This window comes from Parasteatoda tepidariorum, chromosome 2 (genome assembly GCF_043381705.1).
Source record: "Parasteatoda tepidariorum isolate YZ-2023 chromosome 2, CAS_Ptep_4.0, whole genome shotgun sequence".
Taxonomy (NCBI): Eukaryota; Metazoa; Arthropoda; class Arachnida; order Araneae; family Theridiidae; genus Parasteatoda; species Parasteatoda tepidariorum.
This window is the reverse complement of record NC_092205.1, coordinates 88,500,869-88,521,878: the sequence shown is the minus strand read 5'-3', so window position 1 is coordinate 88,521,878 and position 21,010 is coordinate 88,500,869. Positions and strand designations below refer to the sequence as shown.

General features: G+C 31.8%; 2 protein-coding genes and 1 long non-coding RNA gene across 4 annotated transcripts in view; 2 read left to right on the top strand and 1 right to left on the bottom strand.

Annotated features, from left to right (window-relative positions):
* Positions 1–580, top strand: part of LOC122271833 (uncharacterized) — a 6,130-nt gene extending 5,550 nt beyond the window's left edge. The window contains exon 3 of the long non-coding RNA XR_006226621.2: positions 450–580. This is a non-coding gene — a long non-coding RNA (uncharacterized lncRNA). The remainder of the gene's footprint in view (positions 1–449) is intronic.
* A 2,276-nt stretch (positions 581–2,856) lies between these two features.
* LOC107449144 (uncharacterized) lies at positions 2,857–8,441 on the bottom strand. 2 transcript variants are annotated; one of them, XM_071178146.1, is made up of 4 exons: positions 8,289–8,441; positions 3,474–3,569; positions 3,218–3,387; positions 2,857–3,181 (listed from the first exon to the last, which is right to left on the bottom strand). In XM_071178146.1, the coding sequence occupies exons 1-4, from the start codon at positions 8,292–8,294 to the stop codon at positions 2,962–2,964; spliced, it is 492 nt and encodes a 163-aa protein (XP_071034247.1). In that variant the 5' UTR covers positions 8,295–8,441; the 3' UTR covers positions 2,857–2,961. The 2 variants fall into 2 exon arrangements, with proteins under 2 accessions (XP_071034247.1, XP_015920107.2); XM_016064621.4 differs by having other exon boundaries at positions 2,857–3,387.
* A 3,900-nt stretch (positions 8,442–12,341) lies between these two features.
* LOC107449759 (adenylate cyclase, terminal-differentiation specific) lies at positions 12,342–20,794 on the top strand. Its single transcript, XM_016065441.4, has 4 exons — positions 12,342–12,431; positions 15,502–15,606; positions 17,522–18,395; positions 20,542–20,794. The coding sequence occupies exons 1-4, from the start codon at positions 12,417–12,419 to the stop codon at positions 20,688–20,690; spliced, it is 1,143 nt and encodes a 380-aa protein (XP_015920927.2). The 5' UTR covers positions 12,342–12,416; the 3' UTR covers positions 20,691–20,794.
* Positions 20,795–21,010: the final 216 nt, after the last annotated feature.

The following is a 21,010-nucleotide window of genomic DNA, read 5'->3' as shown; positions in this document are numbered from 1 at the left end:
TATATATATATATATATATATATATTGTATTATTATTAAAATTACAGTAGCTATATTAAGATTATTGTTTCATTGATTAACGTGTTTTATTTGCTCTGTAAAAAAAACCATGATCTTGGATTCTTTAGAAAATAAATTTCTTTACTTATAGATAGAAGAAAAAATTAGATTTGTGAAAAAGTTTTTTACAAACTGATATACTTTTACAGTTGAACATTTCTACAATTAAAACATTTATATAATATAAGGACAATTTAATTCGTTTCTATTTAAATGCCACTTTTTGAAAATCACATCTGGTTTAATTAAAATGACCAAATGCAAATTTTATCACACTAGAGAGGGAAAAAAAATCGTACTTTCATGATTTCCAAATAAATTAAAAATACTTTGCGAATATTCTTTATTATTACTTTTTTTTAATAACCAATTTTGTTTTTTTATTCTAGCATACAGGACAAGATTTGAAAACGCCTCTGAAGTAAAATGACCGGGACCGAAAAAAAACTGCATCTGATTTTTGTTGTAATGAGTGTGGATAATCAAATTTTAATAAAAGTATTGGCTTACTAAGCATTAACCCTTGTTCTTCATTTAAAGAATGAGCAAATACAAGCAATACATTGCGAAGTATTTGTGTGTATGCTACCGTGAATAGCCGAAATCAAGAGAATGTCGACTTTCACACCGGTGAATGTCAACAATCACACTGTCGCTTTGTCGAATGTCTAAAATATTTTTTATATCTGATTTGAGATTAATTTATTCGTTGCTATTATTATATCTATTCGATATTTTAATATCTGTTGATGATAGATTAGGTGAAACATCAGTGTTCGTAGTACCGTTTAAATGCATGCTGGGCATTGCCATATGACCTTAAAATACATTGATGTAGGGTATACCGGGCAGTGGCACTTTTCTAGACCTTGTATATACTTCAGACCTTTACCAAAGCGACTATTGTGATTGTCAACATTCACCGGCGGAAGTCAACAACTACCTATTTCTGTCCTTCACAGTAACACGTGTACTTCACTTAATTCCTATTGTTATAGTTTACAAATAAGTGACAATGAAACACAAAATTTTTACCAAGATGAATTTTTTTTTTAAAACTTAGGAATAGGATTTGGGTTGAGAGAAGAAAATGTTTCACATGTATTTGTTTACGCAGGGTATCCGCAGTGGCTGCTTCTGTACAATTTTAGAAAAGTAGAGAAATATATAATAATAATTTAATATATAATTTTAGATCAGGGATCACTAATTAATATTTAAGTCCTTCCAGTCATATCCCAGATAGTGGTAGTGAAAATTCAAAACGCAATCGAAATCTAACCAATCGCATGAAAACCTTTTTGATTGCCGGAATGAAGCAGGGAAGGCGATTATAAAACGCATATGCGTTTTATAATCGCCAAGTTTTATCAGACTTTCGAAATTGGTTTTTCGGTATCACTCTTAAGACAGAAAGGAAACAGCAATGACTTTTTATATATGCATTTTATACAAGGAATTACAGCTTGTCTTCACCTAAACAGAACTTCTCCCCCTGAAACCAGGTCGAAAGTTGAACGAGCTATTGGGATATCTTTTAGTACTTTTAATTTTTTATTTTATTTTATAACAGTCGTTGAACAGCCGACCCAATTTTATCGGTTTACGTCAACTAATGTTCAACTCCGTAGCCTTGTATTTTTCCAATCCAGAAGACAAGGGAACTCCTGGATCGAGTATTGGGAGAAATTTGCCTTCGTTGATGACTTTTTTTATGGAGCTAACCCGCATTTGCGTTACATGGAGAGGAAAACCACGAGAGCCTCCCACGGTTAGCCTGATAGCAAGGGGACTCTAACCAGGATCCGTCTAGCGCTGAGTATATTTCATGTCAGCACTGTGGTCGGTGCAAGCCGGATGCGGAATTCGTATCGACTAGGATTCAAACCCCGGTTCGCCTCATTGGAAGGCGATAGCTCTATCCCCTGAGCCATCAAGGCTCCCAGTACTTTTAATGACAAGTCTGATTATGCTAATATCACTTAATCGATAAAAGAAGTGAAAAACTACGAGCCGTGGTGGCTCACGAGATAAAGCTCTCGCCCCTCCCCAATGAGGTGATTCGGGTTCGATCCCAGCGATACCTGGTCGATTCGAAGTCTGATCGAAGTCCGCAGCCGGCTGGCAATGACCACAGTGCTAACGTAAAATATCTTCAGTGGTAGACGGATTTTGGGTTAGAGTCCCCTTGCCGCCAGGCTAACCGTGGAAAGTTTTCATGGTTTTCTTTTTCATGTAAGTCACATGTTGGTTAGTTCCATCAAAAACTCCCCAAATTTCTCCCAATACTTGATTCAGGAGTTCCCTTGTCTTCTGAATTGGGTTCAAAATCACAAGGCTCCGAAGTTGAACATTATTAGTCGTAAAACAAAGCAATTGGATCGGCTGTTCAACGACGGTTATAAATATAAATATAAACATTGAAATCAAACATAAAACCTGTTTGATTGACGGGGAGAAATGGAGAGGTGTTGCAAGGTGATTATTGGTTAAGTTTCGACAGGCAATTAAACTAGTTTTGAGGTTTTTAGTTTCGCTAATAAACGTAAGAAGACATATTAAGATTGTTATGATTTTCCTAAACTTATATACGTAGTTTATTAAAAAGATTAAAACTTTATGTTGTGGTGGTAAATTTTCTCGGACATCTTTCTTAGAAAACTGACCCCAAGTGGAGCGGCTTACTACTACTGATTACTACTACTTGGCTTACTACTACAGTACTACTGATTTCTGAAATAGATGTTTTAAATATCCTAAATAAAGAAGAACAACACTAAAATGAATTTAAAAAGATTTTCTTGCTTAGCGTTTATTTAAATATTTAAATTTTTAATTTTTTTGCAGTTATATATTCATTTAAAAAACTATTTTCCTTTTAACAAACTAAATGAACAAAGCTTAGTAGAATCTGTTTTCGTTAAGTTGGTTTCCAGCTGAGTGGAGGGGAGCGTTGAAGCTTCTGGTTCCAGCCAAAGGTGAAGTGAAAATGACCTGAGGACTGCTGTATCTGGAACCCTGATAGGCTTGAGGATTGTCGAATCTTGAACCTTGATAGGATTGAGGACCGCTGAATCTTGAACCTTGATAACCTTGAGGACTGTTGTATCTAGATCCTTGATAGGAGGTTTGAGGACTGTTGTATCTAGATCCTTGAGAATTGTATCCGTATCTTTGACTGACCTCGGGAAAATTCTGTTGGTATCCTCTTCGATACGAATCTCTATCGGCTAAGTCACTCAAAATTCGGCCGTCCCTTTGTCCACCATAGAGCTCTTGAAAATCACGGTTTCTTAATGATTCGCGTCTGGCACCACTGACGTCACCCTATTGTGGAGAAACATAATTAGGTTTAAATATCAGTAGCGAAAAATTACTTTCGATACCTGATTGGATATTTTTTTTTTGGATACCTGATATTGAGTAGGATAGTGATTTCTGAAGTTTGAGGATGGAACATTCGTAGCTGCTTGAATGACAGCGACTGTGACAGCGAGGATAATGTAATACTGAAATAAAATCACACATGTTAGCAAATAATTATGCAGTACTCTGTAATTATTTAATATAACGTGCATATATTGTTTACATCAATGTTTTTACATTTCTCCCATGACCCGGGCAAAAAATTCTCAGGCCCCCCCCTCTGCTGCACTAACTCATTAATGAGGAATTAAACTTTATAGAGGTATTTAAATTTTTCATCTCATTATACATATATAACAGAAAAATTGACTGCAACCTGAAATAGCTATGAAGTACCCCCCCCCTCCAATTTTCAGACGAAGTATCGTTCTGTCCATTTTATTGATTTTCTGACAATTCTATGTCCATTCTGTCGAATGCAGTTCTCTGATTGCTAATTTTGTTATCTAAACTGCGAAAAATTCGTATCCCTGCTCACATTAGGTTGAAATTCAGCTAAATTTTCGCAATGACGATGGCTCACTTAAGCCAATCAGAAGCCTGCATTTTTGTAAACAAATCGCATTTTGCGATATGAAAAAATGCAGCCTTTTGAATGGCCAAATTTTTTCCCAAAAAGAACATTTTTACATAAGTCAGACTCAGGAAGATAGGATAGGTCAGGATTAAGGTAGGATGGAATGGTTTCCAAATAGGTAATGTGCAAGTCTTTGAAGTCACCACTAGGTAATAGCATATTGATGAAAATATGTCGTGATGCTCACCAGCAATTGTTGCCTTTCTCACTGAAATCATGCATTAAGTACACTCTCCTGAGTAATTTGAAAATGTGGCTTATCATTTATATAATCCTTGGCTCTATAATTGAAGAACTGAGTGAATGAAGGTTTTAGATGTTATTTTAGAGAATTCGAGTAAATTAGATATAAAGATAATAAGTTAACCATAGAAAATAACGATTATACTTTGTTTTTATTTCTTGTCTGCAACCTCCGCGTCCAGAGAAATTTTAAAAAAACCATCGGACTACGATTTAACGAACTTCAGTTTTGAGAATATCTCTATTTTTCAATTTTTTTCGAGAAACGAAGAACATTTTGGAAATTTCTTCGTGAAATAATTTCCATATAGCGAAGTGAATCTCCTATTTAACAAACTTTTCTTTGAGAACCACTTTTTTTTCTATTTCCCAAAATATTTCAGAACAATTCAAACTTGTTAACGCATTTTATAAAAATGACCTTAAATTGATTTTCGCAGTCACTTAACTTTCAGAGAAAGCAGTAAACTCCATTTCCCTTATTGTTTGCATTTCATACAGGAGGTTTAGCTTTTATTAGTTGAAAATGTATGTAGCATGATAGTATAATACTGGATAATGTTTTGTTCCATTCTCAATTCCCATGCATACTTCTTTTATGGTTAAGATTTAGTAAATAAATAACAGATAATAATTTGCAATTGCTATTTTAATTATATCTAGTGTTCATGTATTTAAAATCTGTTTTGTGTTGTTTAAGTACAGGGTTATTCATAATTCCCTCCGGGGTTTCGAAGCGTTNCCCCCCCCTTCCTTCCAATGGTCAGACGAAGTATCGTTCTGTCCATTTTATTGATTTTCTGACAATTCTATGTCCATCATGGCAAATGCAGTTTTATGATTGTTAATTTTGTCATCTAGCTGCGAAAAATTCGCATCCTTGCTGACATTAGGGCGAAATTCAGCTTAATTTTCACAATGACGATTGATGGTTCAGTTAAACCCATCAGAAGCCTGTATTTTTGTAAACATATCGTATTTTGCGATGTGAAAAAATGCAGCCTTTTGAGTGGCTAAATTTGTCCATCGTAATTGCAAAAATTCAGCTGTATTCCGCCCTAGAAAGCCATGGATTTACGAATTATGGATTTTTTGTGTTCATGCTAGTAGATTAATGAAGAAGCTAACATAAAACTGACGGATTATACCCTGTACTGATATTTTGTTTAAGAAAAGTTCATTAACAAAAGAAACCTAAAACAAACTTTCTATTCGATTTGGGGGGCCCCTCTGATGTGGGGCCCGGGGCAACTGCCCCGTATGCCAATGCCTTTGTCAGGCTTTGGATATAGTTGCTTATTTTCGGATACTCTGGCTTATGCGTCCCACAATTTTTAGAAATGCTTTGATTTAACCACTACTTATGTAATGTACAAGTTTGTGAAGTTACCGCTAGGTAATCTTTCTCACTAAAATCATGCATAAAGTACACTCTCCTGAATAATTTGAAAATGTGGCTTATCATTTATATAATCCTTGTCTCTATAATTGAAGAACTGAGGGAATGCTATTTTAGATACTATTTTAGATAATTCGAGTAAATTAGATATGAAGATAATATGTTAACAATAAAAAATAACGGTTATAATCTTGTTTTTATTTCTTGTTCTCAACTTCGGCATAGAGGGAAATTTGAAAATACAGTCGGACTTCTATTGAACGAACTTCCATTTTGCTAATTTCTCTATCTTGCAATTTTTTTCGCGAAACCAAGAACATTTTGGAAATTTCTTCGTAAAATAATTTCCATATAGCGAAGTGAATTTCCTATTTAACGAACTTTCCATTGAGATTTTTCCTATTTACCAAAATATTTCAGAACATTTCAAACTTGTTAACGCATTTTATATAAGTGACCTTAAATTGATTTTTGCAGACACTTAACTTGTAGAGAAAGCAGTAAAATTCATTTCCCTTATTGTTTGCATTTCATACAAGACATTTAGCTTTTATTAGTTGAAAATGTATGTAGCGTGATAGTGTAATGCTGGATAATGTTTTGTTCAATTCTTAATTCCCATGCATACTTCTTTTATGGTTAAGTTTAATAAAATAAATAGCAGATAATAATTTACAATTGCTATTTTAATTATGACTAGTGTTCATGAATTTAAAACCTGTTTTGTGTTGTTTAAGTATTTCAAATGATGATTTTCTCTTTAACAAATTTTCCATATAGCGAACTTTTTATTTGGATTTAGAGACTTCGTTACATAGAGGTCCGATTGCATATAAAACTCATTTAAACTATTCGCGTTACTACTTTCTCATTTCTTGATATTTTAATTTTGATGCTTAGAGGTTTTTTAAGGTATCAATAATCCGATGCACTTAGAACTTTTGTCCACACCGCAAACATTCAAAGATTGTTATTTAGTAACTTAATCAACTCAGATACGAGAATTATGAAGACTTGAAATAATAATGTTGTATCGTGAGAATAAGCTAAAATGGAACTCTTTTTCATGAAAAATTCCAATTTTTGTTTTAAAATGTCTCTAAGATCAACCGTTCCAATTTTTTTTCCCCGGCTATGGAACTTTCTTTTGACAGAACCTTGAGAATAAAGTACATAGAATGCTTAAGTTCATTAAACATAAGATTTAACTAAAATAAACTAACACATAACTATAATTCATGATGTTAATTGTGCGTTAATCTTAATAATTATCTTTTTTTTTAAAAATTATTTACTTTGTTGTTGCCCTGATTCTAAAAATCGTTCATTGCACTCTGTATGTAAGCTTACAGGATAACGTACAATGCGATAACAGCAACATATATAGAAAGTAATTTTTGCTCTCATCTTTTTAGTACAGCCATTTTATCTAACTTAAATAAATGAAATGGTGTTAGAACAAAAATGTAGTACAAAACTATGACCAAAATGCTCGAAAACGTTTACTAATTTCCTAAATTCTAACCTAAATATTAATTACAAAAATATTTTATATTAAGCGATTTACTATAAAGAATTTGGTTCCTCAATATTTCCTAAAAGCGTTATACGCTTGTAACAGTGTGACATAAAGAAATAATTAAAAAATAATTAAGAAATAATTAATTGCGTATTAATTGCTTCTGATCCTATCTTAAAAACATTTTAAAATCAAATTGTTTCTCTGTTAAACTTTTCTGAAAACTGAAACTAATAACTAAGTAATTCTGCGATGCCCACAACTGATTTAAAATTTTCAGTTTTGAGAAAAATACGATTGTTTCAGTAACGATTCCCGGAAGAACGGAATTTTAGAAACATTTTTTACTTGATTTTTAATTTAAAACTTCTTTTAGAATAATTACGGCACATTCTTTGGCAACAAATTCGTAACTCACGTAAATAGTAATAGATTTCAAGTTGCAGAAAAAATTTGTAAGCTAATCTTAACCCATCACTGCAATTTTTGCATTTTTCAAAATTATTTTGCATGCTAAGTAATTTATTGCGTATTAATTGCATAAAATTGAATGTTATGATACTATCTGAAAAATAATGAAAAGATTCTGTCAGAAAGTTATCGAATTTTAAGCTTTTTCTTTAGAATACTTTAAACATAAAAAAGGCATTTCAGGATTAAAAAGTTTTGTTGTCAACTAAATTTCGCTAATTGGAAAAAAAATTGGCAAAAATCTAATAATTTCTAACATTTATTGTTCGCATCGTAGCATTTACATTTTTGGAGTTTTAATTTTTCTGCTAAAAGTAAGGCTTTCTAAGGCGTGTATCTTCTCGAATGAAACTCTCTTAAGTCTAAAAACCCTCAAAGATTACTTTACTTTAACTTACTGAGATCTGAGAACTTTAGACTAAGTTTAGTGTTGCATAGCTAAGAATTTCATTTCCCCCAAGAAATCTAAATTTTTTAAAAATGACTTAAATCTTCTCAATTTTCTGCATTTTTCAACTATAAATGTAGACTAATATTAGCGTACAAAGGCCTCAAATATTTTAATATTATATCCAAATTCTAAATAATCTTACCTTCATGGCTGCGTCTAGAAGAATGGGGTATTCACACCTAAGACAGACTGAGAGAATGATGTTTAGAACTTTCGAACTCGTATTTTATATTGCCGATTTCTTAAAATTTTTATTCCCTAAAAAACCATCATTGGACATTAATGAACGATAAACGAAAGCGACAGTTGAGTCGGTGATCTAGTTCTACCAAGGACGAGCTTGATATTTGAACAACGCGGGTCACAAGTGATACTTTTGCCAACGCGGCTCGTATTTCCCTCTCTGTTGTGGGTTTGGTCAGATGTCAAAATAGTCGCAATTTTCTTTTTCCTTGTTCTGAGACACATTACGAAACTTTTTTTTAAGAAATGTGTTTGAATTTTATTTGAAATTCTATGGTACATAATTAATCATTAACACATATCTAAATTTTGTCTGTTGTGGCATTGATATTATTGGAAGTGTTTAAAGGAAGATTCTAGATATAACACTGTTCTAGCAACTAGATGCAACAACTAGATGCAACACTGCTTCTAGATATTCTATGAAACACACTAATTTGAGATTCAAAATAGATGTTTATAGTTTGTGATAGAACTAAAATTTTTATGCTTTAAAATCAGTACATTTTGAATAAAAATTACCATACGTTAACGTGCCTTCACAATTGTTTGTGTCTTTAAGCTAAAAAAGGAATTTAGAATATTTACGTTTGAAAATATCGAAACTATATACTTTTTTTTTTTTTAACTAAAAAGGAATTTAGAATATTTACGTTCGAAAATATCGAAACTACATACTTTTTTTACACACTCTTAAGCAAAATAAAGTGCTTGCAAAGTATTTAAATTTCTGAGTTGCAGTTTTCATACTTAACTTGCTTCAAGAAGTATTTTAATAGTTAAAAGGAATATTTAAAACTATCCCCTTTTTAAGAGGGCCAAAACTAGACAATTATTATAGATTTCTAAAGATATTTCTGATCTATAATACATCATAGACGGGCATAGCTAAAAATTTTCTTAAAATGTAACAAAATAAAAACTTAAAACCAGGGAACCTTCCTAAATGATATGATACAAAGTACACTTATTTGAATTGTAAAACGGCACTCTTTATGTTATGCGCAGAACTAACCGAGGTAGAAAGATAATTCCGAAAATATTAAATGTAATGAAAATAAGTACCCACATAAATACTCATATAAATCAAAACTCAAGTTAATTTTTTTATTTTATTTTGTAACCAGAGTTGAACAGCCGATCCAATTCTGAGTTTGTTATGTCAATTGTTCCTTTCCGTAGCCTTTTAATGCTGAACCCAACACAGAAGACAATGAAACTCCGGAATCAAGCATTTTGACAACCTAGCCTTCATGAAGTACTTTTTGATGGAACTAACCTACATTTGCGTTACATGGAGAGAAAAAACGCATAAAAATCCCATAGTTATCCCAACAGCAAAAGAATTCTAACTCATGATCCGTCAACCACTGAGGATATTTTACGTCAGCACCCAGCCATGTATCAACCATTCGAATCTGGAACACCTCATTGTGAGGAGAACCCTCTGTCACATGAGCCACCGCTGTTCAACCTAAGTGCTTATAATAGTAGTCTCTCAGTACATGATTCATAGAGTTAATAAATAATATAGGTTTATGTACTGAGTACCCATTCAGCACCCTGATCCGACAAAAATATTTTACTATCCGGTGTTCTCATTTTACCGTTTTTTTAGACCCGGTATCCCACATGATTTTTCTGTTTCCAAATCTGGTACCAAGCACCCGGACCAGGCAACTTTTATCGGGTAAGACACGTTCATATACAACCATACCACCATATTCATACCACCATACAACCATACTATCACACAATCATATTCAGTGACTTAAAAATTATTCATAAAAATGATTGAAATTTTGGAACTTTATGTATTCCATCAGTTTCTTAATAATCAAGCAGAAACTGTTTTATGAAAGACATGTTTAAATCTTGTGAATCAGAATTCGGGAAAATTTTGGTAACTATTGGAACTGACTGGTTCATTAAAGATATGTGTTCGTTTAGGAGAAAAAAACTCTTATTCATAAATCTATATTTAACTAAATTAATACGATACTTAAGCAATTATGGAATACAGAATTTAAAATAGGTATTTATACGAATTTAATAAAACCGTAATTCAAAGATAAGAATAAAATTCAAGATAACTGTGTAACTGTCAAAAGAATAAAATTCAAAGATGACTGTAGAGAAATAAGATATTTTACTGGCATGCTTAATATAATTGGTAAATTATTAAATAGATTAATATGTTTTTATTAAAACAAATATTCCAACGAATATATGTTTTAATAAAAACATATTAATCCATTCACTCATTTATTCACATCAAAAACATTTTCTAACGAATATAATTTTATATAACATGAGTAATTCTAATGTTTTTACCAATTCATTGAAGACTAATTTTCTAGTAAATAAAAACGCATGGTAAAACCAAAATAATTGTTTAACAAAAATTGAAAAATAAATTTTTAAAAGTCATTTTTATTTAAGAAAAAAGAAAACTTTTTATTTTTACGCAACTTAACTTGAAGAATTTTATTACATTTTCAGTATCAGTTGAATTCCATAAGATATAAGAAGCATCTAAAAATAAAATGGACCAAAGATAACTTTAAATTTTTACTAGAAATCATGTAATTTCTTATCTCTATAAATTCTAATTTCTATTCGTCTGTATAAAGCTCTTTTACAGTCGGACTTACCATGGGATGTTTTCGTGATAGCTTTGCTCGTGTAATGCAAATACGAGTTCAAAAAAGTAAATTGTTTGTTGCTTATTCAACATTACAAGGATACGGATTAGCAATTGGAACTATAAGCAAGCAATTGGTACTTTCATTTAAGTAATTGGAAAATCAGAAATTCATGACGCATTTTATTAGAAGCAATACTTATCTATGACTACATTTGTTCATACCACAAATTTTAGGACAATAGCGCAAATGTTTCACTATTTTACATACTTTAACTTCTGAGAATTGAAATGGTATATGAAAGAAGTAAATATTTCTTTGTTCTAAGCATGTATAATCGCTTTTTTCGTTAAGGAATTTTTCACATGATTACTAAGTCCCAAACAAGGCAGAAACAAGTGTTTTTTTTCACCTTAAAAAATAGTTTAGAGAGAACTATGTAGAGAGAACTATGTAGAGAGAACGTTATAGAGAAGAACTTTAGATGGATCTAAAAAATCAATTAATGAAGATAATTTTTCTCTAATTCACATAATCATTTTTTTCGTTAAGGTATTTTTTACATGACTATCAAATTCCAGGCAAAGAAGAAATTAGTGTTTTTTCTACCTTAAAATATAGCTTAAAGAGAACTATATAGAAAGAATCATATAGAGAGAAATATATAGAGAACTATATAGAGAACTATATGGAGAAGAACTATGTAGAGAAGAACTGTTTAGAAGGATCTAAAGAAGTTAATTAGTTGAAGATAATTTTTCTGTAATTTATGTGATCACTTTTATCGTTAAGGCCTTTTCTTACATGATTACCAAGTTCCAAGCAAAGCAGAAATGAGTGTTTTTTTCTACCTTAAAATATAGTTTAAGGAGAACTATATAGAAAGAATCATATAGAGAGAAATATATAGAAAGAATCATATAGAGAGAAATATATAGAGAAGAATTGTATAGAGAAGAACTATATAGAGAAGAACTGTTTGGATGGATTTAAAAAGTCAATTACTGAAAATAATTTTTCTATAATATATTATTCTCTGCTTCACTTTATTGTCAGATACAAGGTAATATGTATATTTTTTCTGCGTTTTGAAGACGTCTGAAATATTTCTTGATTTCATTCTCAATGTAATCTATACTGACCAGTATCTGGGATTGAAAGAGGGGGAATCGCTTTCAAGGTGTGGCAGCTTTTTTCAAGGCCCTGATGAACTCTCCAAGACAATTGAATAGATGACGTGAAAAATCAAAAAGAAGATTTTAAATATGTTTAGGTGGAACTTCTTTTTTATAATTTTCCAAAGAGAACTTCAGTATATAAGAGCAGGCTTCCTGTCATGAAATCAACATTGAACTGAAGTCGTGTTTTCTGATAGTACGAAGATGATGAACGCTGCGGTAAGAAATGCACTTTTAGATAAGCACAAAGAGTCATAAATTATTGTTTAGGTTGAGTCATAAGCAACTTTCGGAATATCTTCTGTAGTTTACTATAAGACCTTCTGTAGTTTACTATAAGATGATTTTTTTAAACTAAATAATTCATAAATAATAATTTACTATAAGTTACTTAGGTTGAGTCATAAGCAACTTTCGGAATACCTTCTGTAGTTTATGTAAGACGATTTTTTAAACTCAATAATTCATAAATTATTATTTAGGTTGAGTCATAAGCAACTTTCGGAATACCTTCTGTAGTTTACCATAAGATGACTTTTAAAACTAAATAATCAATGAATTATTATTTAAGTTGAGTCATAAGCAACTTTCGGAATACCGTCTGTAGCTTACATATAAAAGGTTTTTTAAACTAAATAATTCATAAATTATTATTTCAGTTGAGTCATAAGCAACTTTCGGAATGCCTTCTATAGTTTAAAATAAGACGATTTTTTAAACTAAATAAACTTCTTAAGTTTTATTATTAGATTGGGTCATAAATAACGTTGATACTTCCTGCGGCTCACTATAAAATTTAAAGAGAATTTTTGAAACTATTTAAACTGTTATTCGGTTTAGTCATAAATTATTTTTTGTAGCTTTACATTGGATTTTAAGCGAACATTTATCAATGCACTTTATTATAAATTAGTTTTTTCTATAATTTATTATAAATTACCAGTTTCTTCTATAATTTAGAAACAATTTTCAAATTAATTGAGATTTTTAAGTGCTGTTCTGAGTTTAAATCATAAATAACTTCCTGTACCTTCATTAGCTCATTATAGATTTCAAAGAAAAGATTTTAAATTAATTAAATTTTTAGATGTTATTAATAGTTACAAATAATTTGCGATTCTTTCTGTAGCTTACAATTAGATTTAAAGGTAGCGTTCTAAAACATTTCACCTTTTTACTGTGACTATATCAGAAGAGTCATATATAACTTTCCGTAGTTCACTATGGAATTTAAAGAGAATTTTTGAAACTATTTAAACTTTTTAGGCATTATTATTTAGCTATCAGCACTCCATTGGGCTTTAAACGAACTATCCTAACTGCTTAAACAGTTCAGATCTTATTATTACGTTGAATATCTTATAAGTTCGTTATGGGATTTAAAGATAACTTTTTAAACTGCATGAACCTTGATGTATCGTAAAATTAAGCATTTAAAACGAATTAAATTAAAAAATTCTATTTAAAAAAATTAAATAAAATTTTTGTATACAATTTTCTTTTGGAAACTTGTTTATTTAAAATACGAGTTAAATAAAGTTTTTCTAGTTAAAAAATGCCCTATATTGAATCGGTATTTTGGTTGAATACTTTATTTATTTGAATCAAAGACACACATTCTCAATGTTGTTATTCAAATTAATTTTTTTGAAGGAGAAACGTTCTCTCTACTTAACCTATTTCATGATATACAATAGAGTGCTTGTTTAATTTTTTATGAGGTGTCCCATAATTTTTGTAAGTAGCAAATTAGATTAAAAAAATGTTTTAATCTAAAAAAAATTTGACGACTAATTGTTTTCGCAGAAATTTTTAATCACCATTTTGCATTAATATGACAGAAATTCGATAATATAGTGCTTCCAAATTGGGACTGTCGGTATAAATCTTCGATTTTAAGGGGAAAAAAGTAAAAGAAAAGGTTATAGGCGCTAAATTAAGCTGATCAGCCAAATTTCCAGGTAGTAATTTTTCGTCAGAAATGCGTATATTTCACCTTTAAATTTTACTAAGTATCCGTAAAATTTATATAAAGCTGAAACGTCGAATTAAATCAAAAAATGGTTTTCCAAAAAGCGGAAAATTTATGAAAAACTTTACGCAAACAAATTCGTTTCTTTTAAGAATATTTTACCAACCATTTTTTACCAGGTAAGAATAAGTATGTTATTTTTACATAATATTTAAGTCAACAATACGTCAACATTAAGTTGAAACGTCGAATTATAGAAAAAAGTGGTTTTCCAAAAAAACAGAAAATTTGCTTAAATAAATTCGGACCGAAATTTGAACAGTAAATAGTGAATATTCTTCCGTCTATCTTTCGTTAAAATATGCGAAAACAATCTTACCGAAAGGATAGTTTTTGTAAAATCCATTCCGTTAATATTGCGCAAAATATACCAAAGTGTATTGACTTTACCAATTTCCCAAAAATTTACGTTTAATTTACGTATCATGCTACATAAGCTGATTCTTAAAATGGAAAATTTAACGAAAATTGCAACCTTGCGCAAAATTTCACGAATAAATTAATCAAGAAAATAGCCTCAACAGTACTCAAAATATTGCTTAAAAATTGTATTGCTTTTTCATGTAGTTCCTCATTTTTCATAACTCTGAACTATCAGCTGTCCTGCTTATTCTTTTCGCTGGCACAAATGGCCCAAAATTGCCTCTTGAACTTTATACAGAACAAGGTTGACATTTTCTTTTTGCGTACTCTCAATGCGGAGGTCATTTATAACTCATTCTAATACGTACCACGTTGCATTTTATAAAATTAATATGTTATATAAATAATGCATTTATTTTTCGGTTAAAAAATTAGTAATTTTACAGTTGGTTTTAGGTTGTTGTAGTTGTAGTTCATTTACGTCGCACTAGAGCTGCACAATGGGCTATCGGCGACGGTATGGAAAACATCCCTGAGGATGATCCGAAGACATACCGTCACAATTTTGATCCTCTGCAGAGGGGATGGCACCCCCGCTTCGGTAGCCGGACGACCTGCACGCGAAATCGAGCACTTTACGGTAGCACAGTTTAACGAGGACCAATACCGCACACCCTCGGTCCATACGCAGACTGATCCAAGTGGTCACCTACCCGCACACTGACCGCAGCCAGTGACGCTTGACTTCGGTTGGCTTTAGGATATTTTATATTAATATACAAATTATTTTTTAGAAAACAGAGACAAGTTCGTTAATAGGCTAATTACTCTTTTTATATATAAAAAAAATAACCTAACCACACAAATCTTTACAGTTGTTTTTCATGATTTCAGATAATTGTCATAGTTTGTGGTCTGACAGTGGCACATTCGGCCACCCTGAAATATGAGGTGAATGGCTTAGAGTCAAAGAATGACCAGAAGAACTTTGACATTCAGGTAAGTAATATGATGCTTTCACTCGATTTTAACTTTGAGTAACATACTCGATCCAAGTAACTTATCATTTGAGATATATGTTTCTGAGAATGACGGAAATAGGCGGTTGTTGACTTCCACCGGTGAATGTTGACAATCTTACAGTCCCTGTGTTAAATGTCTTAATTAAATACTAGGTCTAGTTAAGTGCCACTGCTCGGTATTCATTTGCTTAGTAAACCCTACACTGTTGTTGTTTTAGGGTTCAGTACCACTGCCCGGTATACATTTGTCCAATACTCCAAACACTGGTGCTTCAACGAATTGATAAATAGTGATAAATTGATATCATATCGGACATTACATATTTTGGACATTAACCAAAGCGACTATGGGATTGTTGACACTCATCAGTGAAATTCGACATTTTCTTGATTTCGGACACTTACTGTGACGTATGCGCTCAATGTCTTATCGCAACCATTTAATAATGCAAAATGTACGATAAACTTCGTTTTTCAACGTTTCTGTCAAAACTCCAGTCATAAAATCTACACATAAGGAGTCAGAAATTATAATTTTAAGCGAAAAAAAATCAAAATCTATCTCATCATTATAGGGGTCATTCGCTGCAATGGGGAAGCTTAAGATTTCAAATTCAGTTTTTATCGGATTAAAGCCGGTATTCATTATTTTTTTTAATTTAATCTTTTTAGTTTATTTACTTGATTCCTTAGTTTTTGTTATTATGTGAATACTATATGAGTGTAAAACTATATGAATGTGAATACTATATGAATGTAATACTACATGATTGCAAAACTATATGAATATGAATACCATATGATTGCTATACTACATGAATGTTATACTGTATGAATACAAAATTCGTATGAATGTAATGCTGTGCAGTTTTTACATTAAGTCGGTTATTAGTAACTCGTTCTTAAAGAAGAAAAAAATTACATCCACCATTTTATATTCAAAATTGTCACATAAAAATTATTAGGGGTATGTATTTAAATAAAAATTTGACGCAGGAAAAAAAATCATGGTGAAAATTTGAACAACAACCTTGCTGAACTTTTTGTAAAATCGATATTTATTTTTTGCATACTTAAAAGTGCAATTGTGTTTATTTGGTTTATGTAAAAGTTGTTTTTAGGGAATCCTAAGATATTTTCCAAAAGAAAGATCTAATTTTTATTTCAAAGCTACTTTTTGAAGCTCTTTTACCGAGGGAAATAATTAAGCTTTTGAATGCCGTAAGCCAAGTAAAAAAATTTTTTTTAGTTATGTACAACATATTCCTGAAACGAATAAACTATAAAATGACAAATAATTTAAATGTTTAAACTTGAGCCGTGATGGCCCAGAATAGAGCTATCTTCTCCATTGAGGTGTCCCGGGTTCGAATTCCAGCGATGTCTGGTCGATACGAATTCCGCAGTCGGCTTGCACTGACTATAGTGCTGACGTAAAATATCCCCAGTGGTAGACGGATCATGGGTTAGAGTACCCTTGCCTGTCAGGCTTACCGTGGGAGGTCCTCTTAGCCTTCCTCTCCATGTAACGCAAATGCTGGTTAGTTCCATCAAAAAATTCTGCACGAAGACAAATTTCTCCCAATACTTGATCCAGGAGTTCCCTTGTCTTCTGTATTACGTTCAAAATTTCAAGGCTAAGAAGTAGAACATTAGTAGTCGTAAAACCAAAAATTGGGTTGTTCAGCGACGATTATAAAATGTTTAAAAAAGTTTAGTTTTTAAACTTCTTTAAGTAAAATCACCTGTTTGTCGAAATTTCTCTATGTGAATATGTACAAATTAATTAATGAATAATTCTCAAATTTTGGATATTTTAATAATCAGTGTTGGTATGAATTTTTCAAACGATCATTTCATTAACTTCTGAAATTAGATTTATCAATTTTCAGTCTACTATTTCATCTATTATGGAAAGCACGACCGGAGTACATCCCGAAACCTTCGCCCCCTTAAGAATCAAAACGGGAAAAGAAGAAAAGTCAATCATGAACGAGAAAAAAATGTCTTCACGTCCATTCCATTCCCAAGAAGATCAATCTCCAGCCTTCCTCCACAGCTCCGGATTAAAAACGGAACAAAATATGTTCCAATCTGGTCATCCAGTTGCCCCATCCGGATTCGACAACTTCAACGGGCAACCCATTTTTCCTGGCCGCGACCAGTTCTATTCCGGGGACAAGAACCAAGAGCAGTTTGGAAACAGGAAGAGTGGATATGAACAGCAATCATTTTATGGAGATGACCAAAGCACACCTAGACAGTACATAGATAACCAAAACATACCAAGACAGTACATGGATAACCAAAACATACCAAGACAGTACATGGATAACCAAAACACACCAAGACAGTACATAGATAACCAAAACACACCAAGACAGTACATGGATAACCAAGACATGCAGCAGCAAGGACCAAATGTCTATGGAAGCAGCCAAGAAGAAATTGAGCAGAGAGAATTTTTCGGTAATCAGCAAATTTCCCCCGATCAGCAAATTCTTTTCAATGGCGCTCAATCTCAGAAAAGCCAAGAGAAAGTTTTCCAACAGCAGCCAAGTGGAGAGCAACAGCATTTCTACAGCAGCGGCATGCAAGTTGGCAATCACGGAGGTATTCAATCTGAATCGCATTTGAAGTCTCAAGTCTACGCCGACAAACAGTCATTTTCGGTACAGACCCAAGGATTGTCAGCATTCGACACTAGAAAACAACCCCTCATGCTGCCTGGTAGATCTTTGCATTCTTCTTCTATGATTGTCTCAGGTAAGTCACGTTAGAATCTTTCAACTTAGGGATTATTTATTTTATCTCCTTATATTCTTCAACTCAAACTCCCATACAAACTCCTTAAAGATCTCGTAGCTTATTCTCTGTCGAATTCTTCTTCTTTATTCTATTTCTGCATTACAATAAACAAACTTTAAGGATTACTTATTGTTAACTTACTCTCTTTTTTATTCTATTATTCTTCGATATGCTTCTTTATTACAACAAGCTGAAATTAAGGATTTCTTTAGCTTATTCCCAATTTAATTCCTCTTCAAGCTTATTCTCTTATAATTTAAAATACTAATCTATTGTTGAAAATCTAAAAAGTGCTTCAATATTGTTCATTTTATTTCAAAATAGAAGTATCTAAAGAAATTTAGAAAACGATTTTTAAAGTTAGTCGAAAATGAATCGTTTGCTTAAAAAGAATGTGTCTTTATGCTTACTAGTTTTATTTTTGAATTAAGATATGCTGATATCAAGAAAGTTATTGATGCGATCATTAGTTTTAAAATCATTTTGCATTAAAATTGATGTACAATTTTTTATTTGCGCTGCGTAGTTAATTATTTAAATTACAGGTATGGAACAGTAGCGAAACCATTTTGGAGCAGGAAAAAAATGTGTTTTAGAGCTAGTAAATTTGGCATTGCGAACAAATAAAAAAAATATATAAAATCTACAGTGCTTTTAAAATTTTTTTTTTATCATACTAAGCGGAGCTGGAAAGAAAATGCAATATTAAATAGGTAGGATGTGACCAAAATGTAGCAATGAAATGCCTTTGAACCGGGATAGCTTGGTTGGTAGGGCACTGGACCCATGTCCAAGAGGGTGTGGGCTGGATCCCCGTCTACCGAAGACAGACAGTGTAGTAAATGGTGACTGATGCACGTTAAATCTGTTGAGTCACAAAGTTCTCCACGTTCCCATAACAAATCATACCTCTGGGGGTACTGATCCAGGAGTTTCCTCGTCTTCTAGATTGGTTCAAAATTACAAGCCTACGGAGTTGAGCATTAGTACTCGCAAACCCAAAATTGGGTCGGCTGTTCAACGACGGTAACAATAATAATAAATTTAAAAAAAAAATTAAATACCTGTGATGCTCCCTAAATGAATACATAACAGAAAAAATTTGCCCAATGAGTTACCTGCTGAAATAAAATCTAAAAAGTCTTAAATTGTATTTATGCATGCATTTTAAATAATTAGACAAGCTTAATGTGCCAGTAATATTTGGTAAGAAACTAAGTAAAATACTTAATTTATTTGAAATTTATTCATCATTCATAGAGCATTCGCCTTCCAATGAGGTAAACCGAGTTCGAATCCCAGTGACGGCTGATCGATACGAATTTTCGCATCAACTATAGTGCTGACGTAAAATATCTTTAGTGGTAGATGGATCATGGGTTAGAGTCCCCTTGCTGTCAGACTAATCGTTGGTGGTTTTCGTGGTTTTGCTCTTCATGTAACGCGAATACGGGTTAGTTCCATCAAAAAGGCCTCCAAGCAGGCAAATTTCGCCTTATATTTGATCCAGGAATTCCCTTGTCTTCTGGATTGGGTTCAAAATTACAAGTCTTGAACATTACGAAGCTTTGAACCTACAGAGTTGAACATTAGTTGTCGTAAATTCAAAAATTGGGTCGGCTGTTATAAAATGGATTTTTCAAACAATATTCTACTTCTCAAGTGTTCAAACGTAACACTTGAGTAATTTTTGATCTAACGGATGGATTTAAACAAACTGAAAGGCAATCTTAATAATCAAGGAGCATATCTTATATATTTATAAATTTAATGCGTGCGATAACATACGTCACAAAATATATGTTAAAACTTACAATTACGAATTCAAATTATGGCGGTCAAAATATTGTAAATCCGAAAATAATATCTCAATAATATAGTCGAAAGGGTATTGGAAGTTACAAAAAACCATTTAAATGCGAAAATAATATGTTATAAAATCTAACATTTAAACAAAACCAGATGAATAGTTCTTTAAAAACAATATTAGAAAAATAGAGTTTTGATTATTATAGAAAAATTGGCAAATTTTAAAAAAAAATAAATTAAAGTGATACATACCCAAGATAATGATATAATTACATGTTTATTTCTTCTTTCCCAGGATTAAATCATCTTCCATTGTTGCCAGCTTTGGTGTACAATTCCAGTCCTGTGCCCTCCTCACACGCTGTTGCCATCGCCAAAGGAGCCGCCGTTCGCCAACACATGCAAACTCCTTACGTTCGATATGTTTACAGTCATCTTTTGTGAGATGACGTCATGAACTTTTTGTGGTTTAGGGTTAATTTGAAATTTTATTTTGGTATATACAGGTGCAAGTCTTAGGAATAATAAATGAAATGCTTTTAAATACCTCTAGAGTGTGTTAAGTGTGTATGAAATATTATTGAAAGAGTCACGGCTAATACGAGTCTTAAGACACATAACGAAGTAAATATATTGCTAATGTGGTAATATATAATATATAGTAAAGATATATTAATAGTAAATATATTGTAAATATATAGTTATATTAAATATATAGTAATATATAGTTACCATTTAAATTGGTTAAGAATTTGGAGACTTTT

Excerpts from the sequence above, each read along its gene's own strand:
- LOC107449759 (XM_016065441.4), top strand. Across the intron at positions 15,607-17,521 it reads AGAAGAACTTTGACATTCAG|TCTACTATTTCATCTATTAT; the intron begins GTAAGTAATATG and ends ATCAATTTTCAG. Across the intron at positions 18,396-20,541 it reads TTCTTCTATGATTGTCTCAG|GATTAAATCATCTTCCATTG; the intron begins GTAAGTCACGTT and ends CTTCTTTCCCAG.
- LOC107449144 (XM_016064621.4), bottom strand. Across the intron at positions 3,388-3,473 it reads ACTATCCTACTCAATATCAG|GGTGACGTCAGTGGTGCCAG; the intron begins GTATCCAAAAAA and ends TCTCCACAATAG.